General features: G+C 45.1%; 1 protein-coding gene across 4 annotated transcripts in view; it reads right to left on the bottom strand.

Annotated features, from left to right (window-relative positions):
- The window catches only part of GMDS (GDP-mannose 4,6-dehydratase), a 479880-nt gene that overhangs the window by 82542 nt on the left and 375898 nt on the right, over positions 1-21440 (bottom strand). For all 4 annotated transcript variants that reach the window (XM_060163828.1, XM_060163831.1, XM_060163830.1 and 1 more), the window contains one exon: positions 9483-9601. In XM_060163828.1, the coding sequence (XP_060019811.1) occupies positions 9483-9601 (119 nt within the window). The remainder of the gene's footprint in view (positions 1-9482; positions 9602-21440) is intronic.

Genomic DNA, 21440 nt, shown 5'->3' with positions numbered 1-21440 from the left:
ACTTGGCTCTGTTGACTTTTTCCATCTTGCCATTCCAAAGGGAGTGCAGTGGGATCACACTGTTGTTTTTTTTTTACATCTTTATTGGAGTATAATTGCTTTACAATGGTGTGTTAGTTTCTGCTTTATAACAAAGTGAATCAGCTGTACATATACACATGTTCCCATATCCCCTCCCTCTTGCGTCTCCCTCCCACCCTCCCCATCCCACCCCTCCAGGTGGTCACAGAGCACCGAGCTGGTCTCCCTGTGCTATGCGGCTGCTTCCCACTATCACACTGTCCTTTTAACGTGCATTTCCTGGATGATGATCACACTGAGCATCTTTTCACGTGCTAAGTGGCCATTTGTGGAATTTCTTGTGTGAAGTACCTGTTCAGACATCTGGCCCATTTTTAAAATTGAATTATTTGTCTTCTTTCTTTTGAGTTACGGGAGATCTTTGTATGTTCTAGATATAAGTCCTTTGTCAGATGCAAATATTACATTCATTTTCTCCCAGACCAGTGTTTGCCTTTTCCTTTTCTTAGTGGTCACTTTCAAAGAATAGAGGTTTTGAATCATGACATTCATTTTGTCACTTTTTTCTTTTATGGTTCTTGCTTTTGGTGTCCTAAGAAATCCTTGCCTTTGCCCCCAATTGATCTAAATATTTAAGGCAAACACACACAAAATAAAAAGCCATAGAGAATGATAAACTGAACTACATGAAAATGTAAAACTTTGGTATTTGCAAGGCACTGTTAAGAAACTGAAAAGGCAAGTCATGGGCTGAGAGAGTATATCTGCAAAACATAAAAACTCTCGGGGCTTCCCTGGTGGCACAGCGGTTGAGAGTCCGCCTGCCGATGCAGGGGGCACGGGTTCGTGCCCCGGTCCGGGAAGATCCCACATGCCGTGGAGCAGCTGGGCCTGTAAGCCATGGCCGCTGAACCTGCGCGTCCAGAGCCTGTGCTCTGCAACGGGAGAGGCCACAACAGTGAGAGGCCCGCGTACTGAAAAAAAAAAACCAACAAACAAACAAACAAACAAAACTCTCATAACTCAGGAACAGAAAACCACCTCAGACATTTTTCCCTGCCCCAAGGTTTCAAAGCTTTTCTCCCATGTCTTCACCTAACAGTTTTCGATTTCCACTCTTGCATTTATACCTCTGCTCCATTTCAACTAATTTTGTGTGCGGTTTGACTCTTGGGCTGAGATTCACTTTTTTACTCCATATGGTTATTCCTGATTCCAGCACCATTTGTTGTAAAGACTATCCTTCTCCAATTAATTACCTTGACAAGTTTGTAAAAATTCAATTGTCTGTATAAGTGTGTGTCTATTTCTGGGCTTTATATTCTGTTCCCTGGATCTATAAATCTGTCCTTATGTCAATATTGTGCAGATTAAGCATTAAAAGAAATCTTAAAATCAGAGAGTAAGTGTTCTCCAGCTTTGATCTTCTTTTTAAAAATCATTCTAGATCCTTTGCATTTCCACATAAATTTTAGAATCAGCCTGTCAATTTCTACCAACGGGAAAAAAAAATCTTGTGATCTTGTTCAGGAAGGCACTGAACCTACAGATTGACTTGAAGAGACCTGGCACCCCACCAAGTCCTCCAATCCAAGAACGCGGTGTATCTCTCCATTTATTTAGGGCTTTTGTGATTTCTCTCATTTATGGCTTTTAGATTGTGGTGTACAGATCTTTTGTGTATTTTATTAAGTTCATCTCTATTTCATTTTTCTGATTCTATTGTAAGTGGTAATGTGCTTTTTTACAAATTTCAATTTCCAGCTGTTCCATGGCAGTACATAGAAATACGACTGACTTCTATATATAGACCTCGTATCATGTGACGTTGCTAAATGCACTTGTTAGTTTTAGTAGCTTTTTGGGTAGATTACTTAGGTTTTCTATGTACTATATCATGCTATCTGCGAATAAGCCAGATACACATCTTCCTTTCATTTCTTTTTGTTTTTTTCTTTTGGCTAGGATCCAGGACAATGTTGAGAAGTTGGATAAAAGCAGATATCCTTGCCCTGAGCCTCATTTTTAGGAGAAAATTATTCAGTCTCTCAACATGAAGTATAATGTTAACTGTTGGTTTTTCTCAGAGGCCATTTATCAGCGTGAGGAAATTTCCTTCTATTCCTTGTGTGTTGAAAGTTTTATTTTATTTTATTTTATTTTTTAATAATAGTTGTTAAATTTTGTCAAATGCCTTTTTCTGCCTCTGTTGAAACAAATCATATGGCTTCTTTTGTTTTCTTAATATGGTGAATTACACTGATTTTCAAATGTTAAACCAAGCTTGCATTTCTAGAATACATCCCACTTGGTCATGGAGTACCAACTTTTTATATATTGATAGATTCAATTTGCTAATATTTTGTTAGTCCTTTTATGTTTCTTTGCTCTCATGGAATACTAGTCAGTATCTTTCTTTTCATGTAACATTTTTATTTTTAGCATCAGGGTAATGCTGGCCTCATCAATGAGTTGGGAAGTGTTCTCTCTTCTGAGTGAGTACAGAAGGGGTATTACCTTCTTCCTTTCACAGACACAGAGCTACGAAGATTTATACATATTTTGAAGTCACTTTTGGCAATTTGTGTCTTTCATGAAAGTTGCCCATTTCCTCTAATTTGAAAAAGTCGTTGGCAGAAAGCTCTTCATAATATTTTCTCACTATTCTGTTCATGTCTGGAGGATCAGTAGTGATGTTCACTCTTATATTTCTACTACATATAATTTCTGTCTTCTCTTTTTTTCCTGGATAGAGGTTTATCCAGGTTTTGGTTGCACTGATTCTCTCCACTGTTTTTCTGTTTTCTACTTCATCGATCTCTGTTTTTATCTTTATTATTTCCTTCTTTCTGTTTGCACTGGGGTTAATTTGTCCTTCTTTGTCTAGCTTCTTAAGATGGAAGCTTGGATAACTGGTTTGGGCTCTTTCTTCTTTTTTAATGTTAGTACTCAAAGCCACAAATTTCTCTTCAAGCATTGCTTTGGCAGTATCCCACATATTTTGATATGCTGTTTTCGTTTTCATTTAATTCAAAAGATATTCTAATTTCCCTTGTGATTTCTTTTTAAACCTGTGAGTTATTTAGAAGTGTGCTGGGTGGTAAGCTCTAGAAATGTCAATTAGGTCAAGTAAGTTTACCATGTTGTTCAGGTCTTCTGTATCCACAGGTATTTTCTGTCTACTCGTTCTGTCAGTTACAAAGAAAGGAGTGTTGAAGTACACAAGCATAAACTTCATTTGTCTTTTTTTCCTATCAGTTCTGTCACTATTTTGAAGTATCTATAACTGGGTGTAGATACGTTAAAAAGTATTATGTGTTCATGAAGAATCAACCCCTTTAAAATTATGAAATGACTCTTTATTCCTTCTAATTAAATGAAGTCTATTTTGTCCCATATAAATATAGCCACTCCAGTTTCCTTATGGTTAGTGTTTGGACGTTTTATTTTTTCATCTTCTTACTTTTAAACTATCTATGTGTTTATATATAAAGTGTGTCTCTTGTAGACAGCATATTGCTTTTTTTTTAATCAAGTCCAACTATATCACCCTTTTAATTAGAGTATTTAGAGCACTTAGAATGGATATAATTATCAATATAGTTATGACTTGTTTTCTATCTGTCCCACCTGTTATTTGTTCACACTCCCCCTTCTCCCACTTTCTTTTAGGTGAGTATTTTTTAGGATTGCATTTTGACTCCACTATTGGCCTATGGCTACTTTTCATTTTGTTTTGTTTTAGTAGTTTCTCTAGAGTGTGCAGTACATACTTTAACTAATTGCAGTCTGTCTTCAAATAATATCACACCAATTCCCATCTGGTGTAAGAATCTTTGCAGTAATGATGCATTGCTTCCATCCTGTCCCCACTCTTTGTGCTACTGTTGTTATACAATTTATTTACATATGTAGTAGAAACCTCATAATGTATTTTCATTATTTTTACTTTCAACAGTCAATTACCTTCAAAGAAATTTTAAAACGAGGGGAAAACGTTTATATTTTCCCACATTTTGGCTATTTCTCTTGCGATTCATTCTTCCGTAGAGATTCAAGCTTCAAACTAGCATCGTTTTCCTTCCGCCTAAATGACTGCTGGCAATGAACCATCTCAGCCTTTGTTTGTCTGGAAAGTCTTTAATTCACCTCCATTTCTGGGATGGTTTCCTCAGGTACAGAACTCAAGGTTCAGGTTGCTTCCCGCAGTTTAAAGACGTTGCTCCAAGGTCTTCTTGCCTTGCGTAGTTTCTGGCAACAAAACTTTCCTATATTTGTTCCTCTGCAAATAATTCTATTTTTTACCTGGCTGCTTTAAATTTTTTCTCTTTAGCATTTATTTTCAGTAATTTGAGAAATTTTCGGCTGTTACTTAATTCTTTTCCTGTGCCCTCCCCGCTTTTTCCCTGATACTCTGATTACACATATATTAGATTGCCTGATTTTCTCTCACAGGTTAATCAAATCAAACTCTGCTCCTCTTTTTTTTTTCCTCCAGTCTTTTTCTTCCTGTGCTTCATCTTGGGTCCTTTCTAGTATTATGTCTCTAAGTTTACTAGTTTTTCTTCTGTAGTATCTAATCTATTCTCAATGCCAACAGCGATACTTAATTTTTCATCTCTAAAAGTTCCATTTGGCTCTTTAAAAAACAAATATATTTCCTTATCTCTCCTCACTATACTCATGTTTTTTTTAAAATACTTGACATAGTTATAACAGCTATTTTACCTTCTTTATGCACTCATACCATCATCTTTTTTATTCCTCAGTCTGCTTTTATTGATGGATTTTCCCCTTGGTTTTTGGTCACATTTTCCTGCTTCATGACAGTCCTACTAATTTTTGGTTGAATGCTAAACATTAAAAACTAAGGAAACGATCCCGTTTACCATTGCAACAAAAAGAATAAAATACCTAGGAATAAACCTGCCTAAGGAGGCAAAAGACCTGTATGCAGAAAACTATAAGAAAGTGATGAAAGAAATCAAAGGTGACACAAACAGATGGAGAGATATACCATGTTCTTGGATTGTAAGAATCAATATTGTGAAAATGACAAAACTACCCAAAGCAATCTACAGATTCAATGCAATCTATCAAGTTACCAAAGGCATTTTTCACAGAACTGGAACAAAAAATTTTACAATTTGTATGGAAACACAAAATACCTTGAATAGTAAAAGCAATCTTGAAAAGAAAAATGGAGCTGGAGGAATCAGGCTCCCCAACTTCAAACTACACTACAAAGCTACAGTAATCAAGACAGTGTGGTACTGACACAAAAAGAGAAATACAGATCAACGGAACAGGATAGAAAGCCCAGAGATAAGGTGACCATATGTGCCTGGGTTTATCTTTGACAAAGGAGGCAAGAATATACAATGGAGAACAGACAGCCTCTTCAATAAGTGGTGCTGGGAAAACTGGACAGCTACATGTAAAAGAATGAAATTAGAACACTCCCTAACATCATATACAAAAATAAACTCAAAATGGATTAAAGACTTAAATGTAAGGCGAGTCACTATCAAACTTTTAGAGGAAAACATAGGCAGAACACTCTTTGACATAAGTCACAGCAAAGCCTTTTTTGACCCACCGCCTAGAGTAATGAGAATAAAAACAAAAATAAACGATGGGAGCTAATTAAATTTAAAAGCTTTTGCACAGCAAAGTAAACCATAAACAAGAAGAAAAGACAACCCTCAGAATAGGAGAAAATATTTGCAAATGAAGCAACTGACAAAGGATTAATCTCCAAAATATATAAACAGCTCACGCAGCTCAATATCAAAAAAACAAACCATGCAATCAAAACATGGGCAGAAGACATAAATAGACATTTCTCCAAAGAAGACATACAGATGGCCAACAAACAGATGAAAAGACTCAACATCACTAATTATTAGAGAAATGCAAATCAAAACTACAATGAGGTATCACCTCACACCAGTCAGAATGACCATCATCAAAAAAAATCCACAAACAGGACTTCCATGGTGGCGCAGTGGTTAAGAACCTGCCTGCCAATGCAGGGGACACGGGTTCAAGCCCTGGTCCGGGAAGATCCCACATGCTGTGGAGCAACTAAGCCCGTGCACCACAACTACTGAGCCTGCGCTCTAGAGCCCGTGAGCCATAACTACTGAGCCCGTATGCCACAATTACTGAAGCCCATGTGCCTAGAGCCTGTGCTCTGCAACAAGAGAAGCCACCGCAATGAGAAGCCCATGCACTGAAACGAAGAGTAGCCCCTGCTCACCACAACTAGAGAAAGCCCATGTGCAGCAGCGAAGACCCAGTGCAGCCAAAAATAAATAAATAAAAAACAAATAAATAAATAAATTCATTAAAAAAAAATCCACAAACAAATGCTGGAGAGGGTGTGGAGAAAAGGGAACCCTCACGCATTGTTGGTGGCAATGTAAATTGATACAGCTGCTATGGAGAACAGTATGGAGGTTCCTTAAAAAACTAAAGACAGAACTACCATATGACCCAGCAATCCCACTACTGGGCATATACACTGAGAAAACCATGATTCAAAAAGAGTCATGTACCACAGTGTTCACTGCAGCTCTGTTTACAATAGCCAGGACATGGAAGCAACCTAAGTGTCCATCGACAGAGGAATGGATAAAGAAGATGTGGCACATATATACAGTGGAATATTACTCAGCCATAAAAAGGAATGAAATTGGGTCATTTGTAGAGATGTGGATGGACCTAGAGACCGTCATACAGAGTGAAGTAAGTCAGAAAGAGAAAAAGAAATACTGTATGTTAATGCAGGGGTCCCTAACCCCTGGGCTGTGGACTGCTACCAGTCTGTGGCCTGTCAGGAACTGGGCTGCGCAGCAGGAGGTGAGCGGTGGGCGAGCGAGCCAAGCTTCATCTGTAATTACAGCCGCTTCCCATCGCCCGCATTATGGCCTCAACCATCCCCCCCTCCCCCTGTGGAAAAACTGTCTTCCACAAAACCGGTCCCTGGTGCCAAAAAGGTCAGGGACTGCTGTATTAACACATATATGTGGAATCTGAAAAAACTGGTATAGACAATCTTATTTACAAAGCAGAAACAGAGACACAGACGTAGAGCACAAACGTATGGATATCAATGGGGAAGGGTGGGGGTTAGGATGAACTGGAAGATTGGGATTGACAGATATACACTATTGATACTCTGTATAAAAGAGATAACTAATGAGAACCTGCTGTATAGCACAGGGTACTCTACTCAATGCTCTGTGGTGACCTAAAGGAGAAGGAAATCCAAAGAAAAGGGGACACAGGTATACGTATGGCTGACGCACTTTGCTGCACAGCAGAAACTAACACAACATTGTAAAGCAACTCATACACCAATAAAAATCAAAAGAAAAAGAAACGTTATGCTTTTGAGTCTAGATTTTACTGTATTCCTTTGAAGAACACTGGGCTTTGCAATGGTCGAAGGCTAAGTTATTTGTATCCAGTTTGATCCCTTGGAAGTTTGTGTTTAAGCTTTGTTAGCCTGGGTCTAGAGCAGCCTTTACTCTGGGAATCAGTCCCATCACGAGGCATAGCTCTTCTGGAATCTTGCTTCATCCCCTGAGTGAGGATGGTCACTGAGTGAGAACGAGGTCTCTCCATTATAGCTGAAGCTCATGTGCCTCCCAAGCCTGGGAACGCTCTAAGAAACCTTCAATTCCACCTCCCAGGCAGTTCCTCATCCAAGCTCGTGGAATGTCTTCTTAATATTCAGCAAGGACTCAGTGGGATCCTTATGCACGCTTTGGGAACTCTTTTTCTTTGCGGATCACCATGCCACGGGCTCCTCATCGCACGGCCCCACAACATCCAGGTGCCTCAGACTCTGAATTCTGCCCTCCACCTCCTCGGCTCTCAGCAAACGGCTGTTCTCTGTTGAAGTTCCTCTTCCACGCTCCCTGGTGGAGACCATGTCCCCAGGAAACCTGGGTGATTGCAGGGCTCATCTCATCTGTTTCTTTTCTACCAGGGATCACGGTCCTGCACTGCCCATCGCCCGAACGGTGTTTTATGTATTTCATATAGTTTCCTAGTTTTTCAAGATAGAAGGTTTAATCTGATTTCTGTTATTCCATCATAGCTAGAAACAGAAGTCCTTTCTTATATTTTAAAAGTGAATCTTGGAAAAATGTTTGAAAGATCTTCAAAGAGTTAAACACAGAATTACCGTACGACCCAGAAATTCCACTCCTAAGTTCATAAGCCAAAGAACTGAAAGCAGGGAGGGACTGAAACAGATATTTGTATACGCGTGTTCACAGCAGCAGCATTCACAACAGCCCAAAGGTGGGGGCCACCCAGGGGTTAACAGATGATGGACAAGCAACACGTGGTCCATCCACACAATGGAATATTACTCAGCCTTAAACAGGAGTGAAGTGCTGACACAGGATGGAACCCGAGGACATCAGGCTCAGCGAGATAAGCCAGTCACAGAGGGACAGATACTGTGTGATTCCATTGATATGAGGTCCCTGGAGTCATCACACTCAGAGACAGAGAGTAGAATGGTGGCTGCCAGGGGCTGGGGGAGGGGGAGGGGAGTTAGGGTTTAATGGGAGCAGAGTTTCAGTTTGGGGAGAAGAAAGAGTTCTGTGGACGGATGGCGGTGATGGTTGCCCAACACTGTGAATATACGTAATGCCACTGAACTGTATGCCTGAAAATTATTAAAATGGTAAATTTTATGTTATGTATATTTTATCTCAATAATACAATCACCAAAAAAGAACCTTCCATCTGTAGTGAAGGATTTCCCCCCAATCTTTCAAATATTCCAATGAAAATCTGACTTCAAAATTTGTGTAATGCAACAAGTAGCTGTAGTGTGTGGATCGCGTGGCATAAAGTGGAGCACTGACCCAGCTGCAAGACTCGGGTGAGGCCTGCAGGTGAGACGGTGCTCACTCAGCAGCGCCACTTCCTGACCCTGACGGCTGCGCTGCATTCATGTTCGACAATGTCTCTGTTTATAGGAAATACACACAGAAGTCAGGGGGACGGGGCCTACTCTCAATGGTTCAGAGAAAAGAATTATGCTGGTCATGTATTTGAAACTTTTCTGTAAGTTTCTATGGTTTCAAAAATTTAAAATATAAATTGAAAGTACTGAAAAAGGTTTGTGTAACTTTTATGTTATCACATTGATCTGTTAAGAGCAATTAGCAACAGTAAAATCCTAGTAAACTGAGTATAAACCATGATACAAAATTTAAAGTTAAAAAAGTAAAAACCTTAAAAACATATTTAAAAATTAAGAAGAGAAAAGAAATTTTTAAAAAACTGAGTTTAGATGGTGACAAACATCTGACTCTCACTATAACTGGGACCGAGTCCCTGCTTCATGCTTTACAAGAGCAAAGAGGGAAAAAGACAAAATGCAGGCAGAACAGCGAGCACACGTCTGACAAACGTCCATCAGTCATACTCACACGATGGTTTTTCCGATGTGCAGAAACGACTTCTCTACGAATTCCCGGACGCTGTGGACCTCCCCCGTGGCTATGACAAAGTCCTCGGGTTCATCGTTCTGTAGCATCAGCCACATGGCCTAGAAAGAGAGGCAGAGCCACGTGAAAGCTGGACCCAGCTGCCCCTCGGGAACTATCACGTCACCAACGCCCATCACGGACAGGGACAGTGCTAACAGGTAAACCAAGGCACGCAAAAGCTCTCAGGAGTTTATCTGAGCACACGTTGATTCCAAAGGTGTTCAGGAGGCTCCCCACGCAGGGACAGGGGGGCAAGGCTTTTACAGAGTAGAAGTGAAGCGAAACAGAGCAAAGCAATTATTTGATTATCTGGGAAGCCGGGTGAGCTACTGGTGAAGTTTCACTTCCTCGGATTCTGGTGTGGTGACCCTGGCTACCAAGGGCTAACAGCCTCCTTGTTTAGATGCTTTAACCTGTGTAGACAGACGGTGACGATGAGTCTAGTCCACTATCCTAACCGCGGCAGTCGTGGTTCTCAAACTCTAACGTGAGACAGAATCATCTGGGGACCTCTGGGTACATCCCAGGTGCACAGGCCGGGCAGCTGTTGCAGCACCTCTGTCTGCAGCAGGACCTTGGACTACAGTTCACACGCAGGAGATGCTGAAGAGCGTCTGCACTGAATAACCTTTTCAAAGGATATTTAAGAATCATGGAAGGAAGGCAAGAAAACATCATTTAAGGACAGGTGTTTATCCTCCAAAGTAGGACCAAATTTCTTAACAGTAAAGTTGGAAATTTACCACTGCGGTGACACGGTAAAGCAAAATATTCAACAATCCTTAATGGAAAAACAATCACATAACGAACAGCACTTTTAACAAGTTATCTGGCAGTGAAGACGTCTGCGCAGAGTTAAGGTTTCAGTAGCTGTGTTTGAAGGTCAGGGGCTCGGTGGGCGCATCTCACAGACAGGCTTTTTCAAGGAGAGCCAGAAGTCTAGCTGCAGGTGAAAGACCCAGAACAGGGCTCCCAACTCAGCTCAGACGGCTCTCTCCGTAGCAGCCGGGCCCAGAGGTTCTATAGCTTGCAGCCACGCACTGATTTTAAAGGTTTGTTTACACAGACAGAAGATGAAGATTTTACAAAATTAAGTATAGCTGGTATCTGACAGCAGTCTCTTTAGGAAAAAAATCTAAGACAAAAAAAAAACCAACAAAAAACAACTCAATGCGATAACCTATAATGAAAAGGAATCTGAAAAAGAATATACATATGTATATACACATATATATGTATAACTGGATCACTTTGCTGTACATCTAAAACACATTATAAATCAACTATACTTCAATAAAAAATTTTTTTAAAAATCCATTTTTTTCATCACTCACACCCACTTTTCCAAATAAAATAGGTGAAAGCAACAGTCACCTCATTAGAACACAGAGTCCCCAGTATTATGTGCATTGAACTCTTGTTGTAACATCTACAGAAAACTATTGGTTGGTGTCTCCCCAGCTGCTGTGGGATAAGCTGAAAACTAGGTTTCTGAGATCAATGGAGCCGCTTATTTTCTTTTAGAAAACACAGTCAGCAAAGTTTTTGCTGATGTAGTTTAAGTAAAGTTTAATTCTTCTTTATTCATTTCAATTTACGGCAGCCTTCTAAAAAATAGAAACGCACACGTTTCTCCTGTACTCGAAGTTTTTTCTTGTGAATATTTCGGTCTATTTCCAGATTGTTTTAAATTGTATTTTTGTCCTGCAGAAGACAAGGCTTTTGGCAATTTCACACGCCTTGGAGAGGCGGCCCCCGGTGGGACGCTGGAAGCAGACGCAGGTCAGGGACGTGCTGAGAAGCATCAGATGGAATCGTCCTGGCAGGAGAGGGGTTTGTTCACATTCATGAAAGATCTGCAGTTTTGTTTTGCATTGAGAGATTATAGTTGATGAATTTATTTATAACACTTTAAAAATTTTACATGAATTATATTAATAATAAAGCTTGATCAGTTCTAAAAAGGCACAAAATGCAAGCTGTCCTCTTCATCGGGATGGTGCGTGCGGCCCCGAGGGTCAGACCCTGGGCCAGCGCCCTTGGCTGTTCAGCTCCTCGAAGGTGCCCTGGTCGTGGGCACCAGCAGAGGCGAGAGGCCCCTCTTGGTGTCCGCGTCTTGCAGGTGTCCACCCAGCCTGGAATACCCTCCTCCTCGGCCTGGGAACCCTCCATCCTGGGCCCTGGCATGGCCTGTGTCTCTCCAGGTTTCCCTGGGACGATGGCATAGCACACTGGCTATACTGGCCCGAGCTGCCCTTTGGGCACCTCCCCAACTAAGCTGACCCTCTCACGTGCTGTGTGCACACACACGCACACACACACACACGTGTGCGTGCACACACACACACAGACACACACACACACAGACGCACGTTTTGGCTTTCTTCAAAATGCTTCCGAAGTTTTTAGGAAAAATTAAATTATGCTTCTGGCTAGAATTTCTATCTGAACGTTTTTCTGAGGGATTAGTGTATGTACTTAAGGGTGTTTTACTTGACTTTCCATTCTAAAAATAACATTTCAAGTAGGTCTTTCAGGACTGCTCAGCTTATTTTATTTCTTTTAAACACTATGTTGGGCTGGAATGGTTTTGAAAAAATCATATTTTTAATCATGTGAAAGAAAGCAAGGGCTGCTAAAAATAAAGGGAGAAAATACGATGACTGGTTGCGGGTGGATTACTTGAGACACCGGCACCAGCTCCCTGGTGCTCGTTCCATCCCCACCGGGAATCTGGGCACACAGGAGGCCCTCACTTTCACCACAGCTGAGTGCCAAGAATCTGCCCTTTTCTTTTCCAGCCGACCATCCGCGGCCTTTGACCTACCAATTTCTAGGCATTTCCTTTAAAGTTCATCCTGTCCCAGACTCCAGCCTGGGAATGGGCGGGAAAGGATGTACAGCTCCAGATTTATTTGTTATTACTGAATAGTTTACTGGTTTTAAAACGCAGAGGGAAAGGCTTTGTTTGAATTTCCACCGAGCATAATGAATCGTCTCTGACTGGTAAATGAAGGCCGGTGACACTCCAGACCAGATGAACAAGTTGGTGCTCTGCGGCGATCGTGGGTTAGGAATTTGCCAGCGAGCCGGGGCCGCGCGGCCCGTCGCGATGCCCAGTCGTGTCCAGCACAAAGGCCCCTGTGTGGGAAGCGCCCAGGCCTGCACGTCCTCACGCAGCTGCACACGCTGATCTGGTCCATTTCTTCCCTGATGGATGGCACGGCCGAGGCGAAGGTTCACCTCTCCTCACCTTCCTGTTCACATGCGGGCCATGTGACCCACGACTCGGCCGGCCACCCCGTGCTCAAGTCCCTACCCAGCTCCGGCTTCCGGTGCAGAAACGCTCCTGAGGTGACAGGTTTCAGGCGTCTGCACTCTGGGCCCGTCCCTCCCGGAATGAGGGGCCCCATAAGGATACGACTGACTTCCCCACCTCCTCACACACTTAATTACCTCTGCCCTGCCCTGATCACCAGTGCAAACGGAAACATCGCCTGCTTTTTATGTTTTAATCCATCCCACAGGGAGGAGTGCACCAAGGCTTGGGATTCTTCAACATCAAAATGTCTCCTGATGGCAAATGAACAGCGCAGTTCTCCAACCATGTCCCAAATTCATCTTGCTTTTAAGGCATATAAAGTCCAGGGGGAACCCGACTCCACGTCACTGACGCTTGAAGGCCAAGTCTAGGTGGTTATAAGCATCCGCTCCATTTGGATACGTGCTCTCTTGTAACTATACAGCGAATCTATCTGTTTTACAAACCTAGTTTAGAGAAGTCAAAATAAAACTTTAAAAAATCCCCCCACCCCCCCGCCAAAAAAAAAAAAATACTCCTCTCCCACACCTGCTCTTCGGCCGTACAGGTCACGACGTGGAAGTCACGGTGGAGGGGCCTCCTCCTTCCTGGACCCAGGAGCTTGCAGTGGCTCCCAGAGGGACCAGTGGTGGAGAACAGCCAAAGGGCATCACCACAGCCGACCAGCTAGCCTTGATTCCACGCGTGCCTTTCGGGCTGGGATGTGTGTTTGTCTTGAAAACCTGGATTCGACAATTGCTTCCACCTTGCCATTAACCTCCGGCTCAGTATCCAAGCCACGGGCACTTATTAACTGAGCTGTCATCCATGAATAACGAGATTTGTTAATCAAGGTTATGTTTAACTATGTTCATCTGACTGCTGCCTTCTCAGTCCTGTGCTTTTGTGCTTTACGGGCTACTGTCATAAAAATAATCTAAACATATACACGTACATAAATATATATATACATATATGTAAATATATGTATAAAATAGGGGAGAAATTCTATGAAATGATTCTAATAAAAATCAGAGGCATGTGAACAAATGGAGATTAAAATTCCCCATAAAGGATTCTAAGTGTGGAACCGTTCACATACGTTTTCTTTCAGCTCTGTTCAGTAGCTGCTTTCATCATGATAGCCTGGTGTTTTCAGTTTGAATCAGGACTTCAAGGAGTCCTGGGCTAGGCTGGGTCTTATGCTTTGTGGGATGCACACAGTTCGGGCGGGTTAGCCCGGGGGGAGTACCCCTTACTCTGACATAGTTGGGAAACAGGTACTAAATGACTAACAAACACAACTGTATTGAGAAAATCATCTAGCATAAAATCAAAACCTCAGTCTATTAATTTCTTCATGGGTAAAAATACTGTGGTTTGTGGATTCCTTTGATTAAGGGTCTTTTAGACATTTGAAAAGTACAAAGTTACTGGACAGGAAAAAAATCATTAGATGATACATTTTTAAAAACACCAAAAATAATAAAACAAATTTAGAAGGCTATCTAGCTCTTGCTATTAACATATCACTCAACATTGATACCAATGCACTGCAAGAGGCCAGACCAACACTTGCACTGCCCTGCCCTTCTGTTCCAGCCAGGTCCTCCAAGCTACAAAGTCCGAGGCTGGGGGTCACAACATACAGCCCGAAAGCTCTAGTCCTCTGGGAATCACTCTGACCCAGTTTTCTGGAGCACCATCTGCTCTCTCTGTATGCAGAGTCAGGTAGCGTAGTTAGTTATTGATCTCTGAGTACATTTTCTCTCTTCCATGCTTCCACGCACTCCTTTTCTTTCCCAGGCACACCAATTATGCCTGTGTTGGATCTCTTTTCTTCTGTGTTCAGGGCTGTTACTTGCTGCCCCATCATACTTACCCTTGTTCTCTTCCATATTATTTTGTGTGATGTCCTCCTGCTTGTTCACCTGTTTCTAATAACACTTATTTAAAGTTCTCTTGCTAATGTGGCTTCAACCTCTGGAATGATTTTCTCTCTCTCGTCCGTGTCTTTACTGACTACTTCTCGCGTAACTCCTTCATTTATTTCCTTTAAGTCCGGGGTCTGCAAACGTTTTCTGAAAGGGCCAGAGAGTAAACACTTTAGGCTTTCGAGCCACACGCTGTAACACAGCCGCTCAGCTCTGCCACTGGAGCACAAAACGGCCACACACAACACAGGAAGAGGTGGGTGAGGCCGTGCTATTTACACAACCCGTGACTGGCCCACGGGCTCTAATCTGCCCACCTCGGCTTCTGGCAAATGGAACCAAACCGCGCTGCCTGTAAGCTTCTTTGAATCCGTGGTATTTGCCTTTGCTGCTACTCCTTACGGCCCGTATGTGCTGTTGGTCTGTCTCGTTTTGGTCCTTGTCCCCCCTTGCAGCCCTCTCCCCAGGCCCACTCAGCTTTCCCATTACTCTTCCTGTTTGAACAAGGCTGCATGCTTGCTGTGGAACGGTGTGAGGAGAAGGAAAGTGCAGGGCGGGCCTGCAGCCCCACTTTAAAGTCCTCCCAAAACCCTCTCTCCAAAATCAGGACACTCTCTGCCCCGGGACACGGCTGCCCTCACTTCCCGGCGCTGATCTGCTGAGTGTGGGCCCCAAGCAGCCCAACCCCGGTCAGTCTGCACTGCCCCTCAGCCAGGAGGCCAGGCCCCGACAGCGAAACCGGGTCCCTCCCGTCATCCTGCAGGAAAGGCTGGGCATCGATAGAGACATTGTCCAGCCCTATGGAACGTCATTGTGTGGGACTTTTAGGACTGGAAATTAATTGGAGCGAATTCTACAGCCAGACATGTATGCCCAGCACAACGTGCCCTGAGTGAGCACATGAAGCATGGTACGTACCCAAGGTTATGTGACCACGTAAACAACGTAGGAAAGAACCATAAGAGAAAACGCACAGACAGACAAAGGCTGCTGCTTATTCAGCCATCCCGAAACTCTGGCTTAAGCCTTTTTACTGCTCAGGACCCTGAGTTCAGAATCCGGGAGGACGGCTCCTCCCTGCTTCCCGGGCTGCTGGCCGAGATGGCCTCCCGCACAGGCCTGGGTCCTCCGTGCTGGACCGCCCCCAGCCCTCCTCCTTGTGTCCTGTCCCCGCAGCCTCTCACCCAGTCTGGCCCAGCTTCCTTAGAAAACAGAATCTGCAAGGCCTCCTAAAGCCTCGGGAGGCCCCGCCGTGCCCCTCCATGGACTACTGTGGCAGGCACAGCCCGAATCCAGACAAAGGGGAACGCCCCCCCACCCCCACCGCCGCCATGAGAAAAGCAGTAAAGTCACACTGTGACAGGGCGTTTAGGATGGGCGGGCAGTCCTGTGATGACTGTAATTTCAGCTGTTTCAATACAGCAATGAAATCCTTATGTTTGCCTTTAACATAAGCATTGTTGCCTCTGCTGTAGTGTCCCTGCACAGCTCTGCCTACCTTGCACCGTGCAGTGATGGTCAGGTTGACACTAGCTCAGGGACTCACACCTGGCATGTGGGCCCCGACACCATGACTGTCACAACGCACTTCCCAGAAGTGCTGTTTCCTGGAGCCCAGCCGCCTACCCCTTCCAGGTGCTTCCAATACCTGCTCCCACTCACATGCCCGGCGAGCCACCCAGACTTGGCTCCTGGCTCAGCTGCACAGCAGGAAGTGACTCCACGCCCACGGCCGGCCACCTGCCCGCCACTCCCGGCTCGTGGCTCCCGGCCCAGGGCTGCCTCAACTCACCCTTGGGAAGCAGCTCTGACTTTGCTGTGACCTTCCCCTCAAAGCCATCCTGAGCACCCAGTTCTGCCTATCGTCTGACTCTGACCTGAGGGGCCCAGCTTCTGGGCTGGTCCTGGGCTCTCTTGAGTGACAGGCCCGAGCCTCTCCACGGACCTCTGGGTTCCAGTACTGACAGCCATCGTTACCAGTAACTAACCCTGATAAACACATCACATTATGTGCATTAAGGGAAACGCAGCGGGACTTTACAAGCTAAGGTTCCCTAAAATGGTGCTGCCCCTCAGAAATACAATGCAAGCCACATATATAACTTAACATTTTCTATTAGCCACATTAAAAAAGGAAAAGGAAAGGGCAGAGCTAATTTTAATGCTTTATAAACCAATGTATGCAGTACATTGTCGTTTCAATAGAGAATATTATCAAGGTATTTTACGCTGTTTTCCTATGCACTGAGCCTTGGAAGCCCCGTGCACGTTCTGTGTTCGCAGCACATCTCAGCTCACCTGGGTACCCCTTGTACGCCCACGAACACAGGAGGCTGGCAGGCACTCATGGGGCAGCCGGGCCACGGAGCCGCCCCGCAGAGGGAGAAGGGCCCCCCTCTCGTGTGTGTGCTGCCCTCACGCCGCCGCTCAACCTGCAGGGCTTCGTGGAGGCGGCCTGCTCACCCCGGGACACAGCTGGCGGATCATCCTCTCCCCTCCCTCCTTCCTCGTCTCCACCACCTGACTTTTCCTGCAGTGACTACATCGGTGATGCCAACTAGAAGACAGACCTTGAGAAGTGGGCTAACTAGCTCCCAGTTTATGACCGTCTGACTTTTGAATGCCTGTCTCATTCGTGTACCAATGGGCAGGGACACCACACCCCTGCCTCCCAGTGGCAACAGTGGGGAGCAAAGACCCAGAGAGACACTTACGGGCACGATGACAGCCGGTGCTCAGGGAGCAGGCAGGGGTGCTGGAGTCTGTGTGCATCAGAGCCTGCTGGGAGGTTAACACACAGATCGCCGGCCTCCTCCAGCCCCAGCGAGGCCGACTCAGTAGGCCTGGGGGAGGCCTGACAATCTGCACTTCTAGCAGGTTCCAGGGCAAAGCTGATGCTGCTGGTCTGGGGACCACACCGAGAACCAGCGCGTGCCGTGGTCCTCAGACCTGGAGTCAGACCACCCGGGTTAAACCTCGGCTCCAGGAGTCACTGGGTGACTTCTGGAAAGTTCCTAATCTTCCAGGGCCTCAGAAAAATGAGAATAATGGCACCAACCTTGTAGGGTCGCTTTTAGGATGAAATTAGCTAATATATGAACAGTGCCTGGAACAGAGTAAGCGCTCAAGGACTATTATTTATCATGATGATGATGACGGTGGTTACGCAGCTGGAGAGGGTTCCTGGCACCTGGGAGAACCTAGTTCATCTCCAGGACCAAAGTTCTGCGTCCATACATGGCATGCAGAGTGAAAGGGTGGAGTGAATTTAATCCCCATTCTGTTCACAGCCACAGACTTTCATAGTTGGAAAGGACCTCAGAGATGCTGTCTTTCAATTCAACTCATAAAAAGGCGGGGAAGCAGCTGAAACCAGAGAGGTTATGTGATCTGGCTGAAGTCACACGGCTAGTTTGGCCGGAGGTGGGACGAGAGCCTCAGTCCCCTGTTTCGTTTTCTTTTCACTGCATTACACTCCCATGCATTTTCCTGTGGAAATTCTGCCATTCTAAATGGTCGTTAGGAACAGCTGCGTGGACTTGTGCGGACCAGCCCGGGGACCGGACCTGTCGGTCAGCAAGTATTTACGGAAGCCCACAAAGTGCCAGGCACTGGAGGATGCCAGGTGGGGGCAGACACGGAGGATGCAGAGCCTGGCTTAGGGGCATCCACGCTTTACGCAGGAAAAAGGCTCTAAGAGCCCAGCATTTGACTTAAGGGGGAACTTCTGAGACATGAACTCCAGCGAGCCTCCAGGAGACATCAGGCCTGGGAGCTCCGGACAACCTCCGTCCCAAGCAGGCCCCCCCCACCCCCCACCCCCGGCTTGAGCTGGAGGCGTGAGGCCAGAGCTACGCTCAGCCAGGGGCCCGTCCCAGTGCCTCCCCCACTCCCAGTCCCATATCAAGGGTGGACACAGACATATTCTGGGCCAATCGGGGTCTCAAAAAAGCCTGTGATCAGAGGCCCAGAGACTGAATGCGCGGGATGGCACTGGGCACCGGAGATGCCTGACTCCGGAGTGGGGGTCAGCGCCCTGCCGAGGCCGGGGGGGAGGCCTGAGGCAGAAGGAGCACCTCAGAGCCCAGGGTAGGACACCTGCTGGGCGAGAAGCAGGGAGGGCAGGACCCCAGGCATGGGGGGAGCGAGGGGCAGGCGCCCGGAGCACGGCAAGCGACTCCACCGCCCCGGCCTGGGACGTGCCCCAGCGCCCCCTGGGATGACTCCTTTTCCACCTGAATTTCTTCGAGCTGGTTTCTGCTCCCTGTGCCACGAGCTCGGAGGAAGATAGCTGGGGACCAGTCCCTGCATGGGGCGGGGGGCAGCCATGCATCAGTGCCGAGAAGGCAGGTCCAAGGGGTAAGGCAGCACCCGGGCCCCAGAATCCTCGGGGAGGAGGGAGGAACGCCACGTCCCCGAGCCACTGGGACCAAGGGGTGGCCGCTGACTGCTGGCAGGAGCGGGGAGGCGGCTAGCACACCTCGCGGCGGGAGGGCTCTGAGAACCCTCATCCGCCTGCTCCTAGACCCACGAGCGCGGCGCCTGCCCGTCCAGCACCCCTGAGCACCTCGGCCCGGCACACGCAGCATCCTTGTCACCGGGGAGCTGGTGCCCATTCAACGCATTCATCGAAACTCATTTCAAATGTGTTTCACCACAGCATCCTGATTCACAGAAATCAGGATTTCAATTTAAGAGTCACTCTACCCTCCATACTCTTAAAACTACGCTTGAATAGATTTAGATTTAATCATTCTGCCTTTAATTTCTGGTTGCTAAATACAAGAACACCCCAACAGAAACACTATGTAAGCTTTGATCTTCTGGGAGGTTAAGTTGCTCTTTTTAACCTGGTCTTGCCCATGACTGTAATGTTTCTGTTATCATAATTATTTCCTAGATGCTGACTCAGTAGTGTCCTTGATTGAGAGAGATGGGAAGGGAAGCTAGTTCTATTTAAGAAAACATTTCTTGTAGCAGTAATATTTGAGCCGAGTGACACGGGAGGAGAGAAATTCCACTACATATAAAAAACCCAGTAATTTACAGACTACATCCCCTCCACACTGCTGAAAATTAAACCAAAAGCTCCTTTATGTTCTTCAAATTAAAAAAAAAAATCAAGAGAGCTCCTAAAAGTTTGATTATTTTAAAAACACATAGATAGTGACAGATTTTTTTTTTTTGAGTCTTTATAACTTTAGATGAAATTTAGAAAATCAGGCCTTTGATAAATTGAATTAGTATTTTCAAAATAGTTAACATAACAAGTCTTTAAATATTCTAAAGTGGCCCCCCACCCCAAAAAAGAAAATAAAAACCAAACAAAAACTTGAGAGAAGCTTAACTCAAATTGCTAGACTATGGAGAATAAACCTGTATTTTTTGGTGACTAGAATTTTCTGTAGTCTGACAGTACCAATGACTGCTCAAGTCCCATGATTAAGAATAAAAAGCTGTCTAATCCCGTGAAGAACCAGAAGCGGTTCTCCCGGCAAACGCTGACGGTCAAGGGCTGAGGGGCATCTTTTCTGTTAACACAACACAACATTTTCACATGCATCTCATATGAACAGACAATGTCTTCACTGTCCTCCTGAACACTAATTCAGGGCTGTATTTTTCTGCTGTGTCAACGAGTGTCAAAATATTGTTCTTCCAATACATGAAAGTATCTGCGTGGAGCTTTATGACTGATCTTGAGATGTTAGCCAGAGGCAGAATAGAACAGAGCCGCTGCAGTTGGGAAATCTCCCGGCAATGAAAAGCAAGAGGCTTTAACATATTCTGCCTTTCTGCCAATTTTTTTCTTCCAACTGCACAATGGTTTATTTACCCCGCAATTGGTGAAATTAAAAGTAATATCGGACACAACAAAACTATATTTCAACAGTAAGACCCAAAGGATTCCATTTCCCTGAAAATGAAACAGAAAGTTTTCAAGGAGGAAGACAGAAACTCCAAGAGGAAATTCTAAGAGCCTGACATGAATTAATATACAAACCGTATCAACCGATTACAGGAAAGCCAAGAAACACTGTGCATCTCAACTATGAACGGAGAGACTTTTTCTAAGTCATGCATCTCTGCATCATCTCATCCTTAGATGTGCAGTGGCCTACCACTATCTGCATTTATCCCAGTTATTAAGAAAAGCAGGGCCACCACATTTTCTGTCTCTCCAGAATTGAAGAGCCCACAGCCAGGCATCTGATGGGTTTTCAATTCTGTTCTTTCCCTCCTTCCTACTAACTAACGGGCCACGGTGGTTCTGACGGAAAAGACACCGTGTCCTCTCACAGAGGCGCTGGTCCGGCTGATGGGTTACTCACTATGAAACTGAGGGATGGGCCCAGCTGCTGCCCGGGCAGAGCAGTCCCAGAGCTCGGTGCCAGGACAGGCCCAGCGAAGGCCACACTTGCACCACAGAAACCAGACCAGCCTTTTGAGTCAAGTGTCGGCTTGCAGACAAGTAACTACATCAGCTCTGAAACAACCACCACAATGTTCTTATTGATCACGAAGGCTCGTGACGCAAGGCTTGGCAGGGAGGGGATCTGCACTGGTTCCCTCGGCCCAACTTTCCGAGAAGCAGGGCGCTTGGGGTGGTGTTTACGGAAGACAGATGTTTCTCCGTGATTGATGTGAACCTTCCCGGGAAGG

Source organism: Lagenorhynchus albirostris, chromosome 10, assembly GCF_949774975.1.
Source record: "Lagenorhynchus albirostris chromosome 10, mLagAlb1.1, whole genome shotgun sequence".
Taxonomy (NCBI): Eukaryota; Metazoa; Chordata; class Mammalia; order Artiodactyla; family Delphinidae; genus Lagenorhynchus; species Lagenorhynchus albirostris.
Note: the sequence above shows the minus strand (reverse complement) of the source record. Positions and strands in the feature narration are given on the sequence as shown.